The 6,000-nt window shown below is 42.7% G+C and overlaps 1 protein-coding gene across 10 annotated transcripts in view; it reads left to right on the forward strand.

Moving 5' to 3' along the window:
• The window catches only part of trip12 (thyroid hormone receptor interactor 12), a 62,302-nt gene extending 59,872 nt beyond the window's left edge, over positions 1–2,430 (forward strand). For all 10 annotated transcript variants that reach the window (XM_076282227.1, XM_076282236.1, XM_076282237.1 and 7 more), the window contains one exon: positions 31–2,430. In XM_076282227.1, the coding sequence (XP_076138342.1) occupies positions 31–227 (197 nt within the window). In that variant the 3' untranslated portion in view covers positions 228–2,430. The remainder of the gene's footprint in view (positions 1–30) is intronic.
• Positions 2,431–6,000: the final 3,570 nt, after the last annotated feature.

Below are 6,000 nucleotides of genomic sequence, written 5' to 3' on the forward strand. Positions count from 1 at the left end.
TAAACCCTGTGTGTGTGTGCGCGCGCGCAGGTTTCCGGAGCCTGAACCCTCCTCTGACCATAGTGCGGAAGACGTTTGAGTCGACGGAGAACCCGGACGACTTCCTGCCGTCGGTCATGACGTGCGTGAACTACCTGAAGCTGCCCGACTACTCTAGCATCCAGATCATGCGCGAGAAACTGTTGATCGCGGCCCGAGAGGGCCAGCAGTCCTTCCATCTCTCCTGATGTTGCCGCCGCCTCTTTTCGCCACCTCACCCCCCCTCCTCCCTCTCCCTCCCTCCTTCGCTCCATCCCTCCCTCGCTCCTCCCCCTCTTTCGTCTCTCATTCAGAATGCCTTCTCCCCCGCACCCCCTCAACTCACAGAGAAATCATGACTTCCGCTTAGGAGTTGTCATCTGACCGACTTTTTTTTTTATTATTATTATTATTCTTTTCTGGCTTTTGTTTTTTTGTTACATTTCTTATGTTTTAATCCTGTTAATTTTTTTTTTTTGGTCTGGCCCTGTGGGAAGGTGCTGCTCTGTGTACCCTTCCTAATCCAAAAAAAAAGAAAATAAAAAAATAGAGGATTAAAAAAAACAACTGCAAAATTAGCTTGCAAACGTGGGAGATGAGAGGGAAGGAAAGCCACAGAGAGAAGGGAAAATCCAGAGACTCCCGCTGCACTCTCTTATCTCTCTCTCTCTCTCTCTCTCTCTCTTTCTCTTTTTCTTTTTCCTCATCCTCCCCAATGTACACAACCTATGACTTATAATGAGAAAAGGAAAAAAAAAAATGTTTAAAAAAAATATCAGTAGTTGAGTATTGTGTTTAAAAAAAACTTACTAAGATGGAGGGGATGGGACGGGGGGAAATACCTGGCTGACATGATAAACCTGCACCGCTGTGTCATATTCAAAATAGACAAAAAACGAGTGGGAAAAAAAAAAAGGGATTTTTATCTCTCCTGACACTCTGGCATGGTGACGCCATCACTGTGTGTGTGTGTGTGTGTGTGTGTGCGCGGCGTATGTGCGAGGGTGTGTGTGTGTGTGTGTGTGCTTGGGGGGGAGGGTGGTGGTCGTGAAGGGAGGGGTCTCTCTCATTAAGCAGACTAGGTTCACTTAGAGCTCCAAAGATCATTTGTACAGACAAGGTAAAAAAAAAAAAGAAAAAAGAAAAAAAAGTTGCAGATTTTGCTCAACACACATTTAATAGCTGTGTGTGTGTGTATCTCTTTATTTCTTTCTTTCTGTCTCCTCCTTCCCTCTCTCTTCTCCGTCAGATCCTCCATTCCTCTCTTTCTCCTGTGATATAGCCTTGCCCCCTCCCCCCCAACCACACACACACACACACACACACCCCATCTTCACCCTGTGTGTTTTGCCTTTTTTCCTAGTTCAGCTTCAGTTTATTGTAATTATAATAATTATTATTTTCCTTTTCTCCATCTCTCTCCTTGTGTGTTGAATTATTTTTTTTCCCCCATTATTATTAACTGTTTCTGGCAGATTTCCTGAAGATGTGTGCAAGTTGCAGTTGGTTGAATGCGAGTAGTGACATTAAAAAAAGAAAAGCATAGTGTCTATCACTATTATTATAATTATTATTATTGTTGTTATTTGATTGTTTCGTTTTTTTACCCGAGTTGAAATGATGTTCTGGCCTACAGTTACAACCCCCTCCCCCCACACCTCCCCCATTTCCAGCACCGTACCTCGTGCGGCACAACGAGGAAGGGAGGACTAAGGGGATGAATGAGTTATTCAGAGATAAAGAAAGAAAGTTATTTTGGCACATGCTTTGTTAGAGTAGCATGCGCTTGCTGGAAACATGGGGGGACTACTTTAATTCAAATTAAATAACAAAGATAGAAGCCACAGACTTGTGCACACGTCTGCGCGTCTGTGTCGGAGGATTGGGTCCGGCGGTCGGCTCAGCCGCCCAGTGCCACCAGCCTCCCATTTTAAAAAGCAGCGCACATGAGCATGAAGAGGAGGGAGAAGGAGGGAGAAAATGGCTGGTCTCATTTTGTTGTATAATGGCCAGATAGCATTTCAGAAAACAAAAGAAAATGAACCAGATTTAAAAAGGAAAAAAAAGTTAACAGAATAAAGTTTATATGCAGATCTACGCCCCGGTTTAGTGGCGCAGGATTCTGCTTTACATTTTTTATTTTAATTTTTTATTTTATTTTTTTCGTTTTGTTTTCATTTGTTTTTTGTCCTTTTCATCTTTTTTCTTTCTCGCTGTAGTTTTTTTTTTTCTTTTGCACTGCTGGCTTGGAACAAACCGTGGTGTGCACTGCAGTCAATGGCCAGGAGGTGGCAGCAGCGCGCAGCTCTCCTGCACCCCAACGTTCATGTGCTGGTTTTTAAGATCTGCAATAATTTACTGCATCAGGTTCGTGTTTTTACCTGAACTTAAATAAAGTAACTGTTTGACTCAGTTGTGGTTCTCTTACTTGGTGTGAGTGGGGTACATGTTGACCAGGCCATAAGGTGCTGGTTATTAAATAGACATCAATGATCATGTCAATGGATGCTTGTGTCATATAGAGGTTATATCCCCAAGGGTTATTACAATAAGAAAGGGATTGCAATATCCCTCCAACTAAATGTTATGAATTTAAAAGTGCATCTGTAGCCCCAGTTGCTTAGCAACTTAGGGAAGGTCACAAATGTGATCAATAGAAATGCTACTGTGAGTCACTTTGGTTTAATGCATTCTGTTTAATAATAAAATGGGGGGAAATGGGAACATTGTACATGCGAACAGGTTGTCAGGAACTTCTGATCCACCGTCTCTTTCCAATTTGTTAAAGGATGTGTCCTCTTAGTTTCACAGGTTGTCGTATTGTAATGAAATTGTGCTATTTTGGTTTATACTCCAAAGAACCCAAGTGAGAAAACATCTTAATCTCAGGTCTCATCCAAATCAAAATTGTCTTGACATCTGTTGTGTTTTTGTGGCTGTCCAAAAGCTGCTTTAAGATTCACAAGCACTGGAAGGAAGCTTCAGTCGTGTAGCTGCAATCCTTCAATGAAGTGGTTGTGAAGAGGACGGTCAACATTAGTCCTCTGGCCATTCTGTGTACGTGCCGCACCTCCTGCAGAGTAGTGTGGCATTGCTGTCTGCCTTTTTTAACCTCTGTGTGTGTGTGTGCGTCCGCACACTTTTTCTGGGATAGGCTGGAGCTGGCTGGCTGTGCGAAGCCAGAGATTAGAGAGCTTATATCCGCTTGGTGTGACCATCTTTACCTGTAGCCAGAACAAATCAATCTCTGTGTGTGTGGCAATAATTCTGACAGTTTGAGCCAAACGCTCATATGAAGGTTTCTGTTAAAACCAGCTTCCTTGGCATGATCACATGTGAAAGTACATGTTATGGTTGCAGAGTGCTGTGAAACGCGTTATGGAATATTAATTATGTAGACGTGACTGGTTATGGTGTGGAGTTTTTTATGCAGGTCTACAGAGACCGCTCTCCTCCCCATGTTACCATCGCTTCAAGCCTAAACAGATGTCTGAAGCGCAGGATGCAATGGTTGAACAAGTTGGAGCTATACTGTATGTATTGGCTGGAATCACTCTTCATGTAAAAAGTATGGTGAATGAAATTTGCTGTGTGGTGTTTTGGGATTTGTTTGGTCAATGGGGGGGGGGAAATGATCGCACACTGTCAATGCACCTTTTATGTGTCCGCACAAATTGGAGATCTAAGATGTACAGAAAAAAGAGTTTATACCTGTTCCCTGAATAGGGTGTTCCACTAATCTATGATGTAATTATTTGACCTTTTTTATACATCACCCTGTAGGGTGTTGTGGACATTGCAAACAGGTCTCTGTGTGTGTGTGTCTGTGTCCACTCACAAAGGGGTGTCTTTCCCCTCGCTGCTGGTTTCCTTGGTCTGGAATGGCCATTATCCAATAGCCGCACACCTGAAAACATCTTAATCTCAGGTCTCATCCAAATCTAAATCGTCTTGACATCTGTTGTGTTTTTGTGGCTGTCCAAAAGCTGCTTTAAGATTCACAAGCACTGGAAGGAAGCTTCAATCGTGTAGCTGCAATCCTTCAATGAAGTGGTTGTGAAGAGGACGGTCAACATTAGTCCTCTGGCCATTCTGTGTACGTGCCGCACCTCCTGCAGAGTAGTGTGGCATTGCTGTCTGCCTTTTTTAACCTCTGTGTGTGTGTGCGTGCCCACACTTTTTCTGGGATAGGCTGGAGCTGGCTGGCTGTGCGAAGCCAGAGATTAGAGAGCTTATATCCGCTTGGTGTGACCATCTTTACCTGTAGCCAGAACAAATCAATCTCTGTGTGTGTGGCAATAATTCTGACAGTTTGAGCCAAACGCTCATATGAGGGTTTCTGTTAAAACCAGCTTCCTTGGCATGATCACATGTGAAAGTATGGCCATTATCCAATAGCCTCACACCTGCCCACATGGTGCTCTTATGAGTTTATGGGCAATATTAGTCCTCTGTGTGTGTGTGTGTCTGCACTAAGTAGTGGAGGTATGTGTAAGCTTGTGCAGGTGGCACAATGGCTCGGTGAAGTAGGTGGTATTTGTGTGTGTGTGTCACAATACTTCTTCGTCAGAGTAGGTGGGATTTTTCAGGCTGACTCCTGCTCTGGTTAACAACATACGCCCAGTGAATTAAAGTGTAGTTCACCTGCCACAATGGGCATCGATTGGCTAGGTTGCACGGTTGTCAGTGGTTTCTTGCATCAATGCTCCAGCTACAAAGCTAGGACATTTAACTTCAGAACAAAGACCATGAAATGTCACTGGTTCAGTAGTCTGCTAAACAATGAGCATCAGAGAGAATGCTTTAGAAATGATGAATTTGAGAATCACATGTGCTGGTGCCTTTGTATGTGGAGGGCTGGTGAGGATGTATTGTGCTGTGGGGAATAATAGAATAGACTGAGAATACTCCTCTCATCCAGTCATATGTCATGTTTAAAGCTCTCTGCACAAACAAGTGACACTGGAGGGTTCCTTGAGGCCTATTCCTCCTAACTACAAAGCATCCCTTGAAAGCACAATGTTTGCGGTCATATCATATGGAGTCAGGATGCCCATTCCCATTTAAACACTATAAGTATTATAAAGGCCTGTTCTATTTAAAACCCCATTTTAAGTTTGTTCCATTCACTTCCAAGTGTAATATGCTGTTACGTGGCCTTGAAATGTAAATAACTGATTAGGATGCCCATAGGGTGCTCAGAGGCATTTTTGCAGTGTACACCAACTGAATGATGAGCAGCCATTTTGATTCCCGTACTACTGTGTGTCTCTGTTGTATGCTGGAACACATCGATTCTGACGGGCATTTAGGTGTGTGGTCTTTTCCACCAAAAAAGCTCCACTCCATCACTCCATCACTCTCTCGTGCCATGATGTGTTAACAGCCTCATACTATATTTTTGCACACACACTATGAACAACCCCGTTTCCAAAAAGTGTGGGATGTTGTGTGAAATGTAAATAAAAACGATTCATGTAATAAACTGCAAATATTGTACATTCATATTTAGTTGCAAAAGGGACTTTGATAAATTATCAAATGATGAAAATGACCAAATTGACTATTTCATGAAAAATGTTGAATTTGATGACATCAACATGTATCAAAACAGTTGGGATGGGGCCAACAAAATTGAAAAGTTATGTAACACAAAAGAAAACACAAGGAGCAATATTTCACAACTAGTTAGGTTAACAGGCACCATGACTGGGTATGCAAAGAGCAATCCCAGAAGGGCAGAGGTATTCATCACTGTGTGTAAACCTCTGCAGGGAAATAATGCAGCATAAGAATAATGACCCTCAATGTGAAATTGCCAATTTGCAGATGTCATCATCTATAGTGCAGAAATACAATATTGTTGGCTGACATTTGGGGCTTCAGATGGCACTGCATTACAAACATGTTTCTGTAAAGAAAAACATTGTATGGGCTCAGGAAAACTTCCAATAGCCATTGAGCACAGTTTGATGCTCCATC

The sequence above is a fragment of the Alosa pseudoharengus genome, unplaced genomic scaffold (genome assembly GCF_046254945.1).
Source record: "Alosa pseudoharengus isolate Yale_2024_CS ecotype anadromous, Long Island Sound unplaced genomic scaffold, YU_APseudo_1.1 YU_APseudo_1.1_scf_13, whole genome shotgun sequence".
NCBI lineage: Eukaryota > Metazoa > Chordata > Actinopteri > Clupeiformes > Clupeidae > Alosa > Alosa pseudoharengus.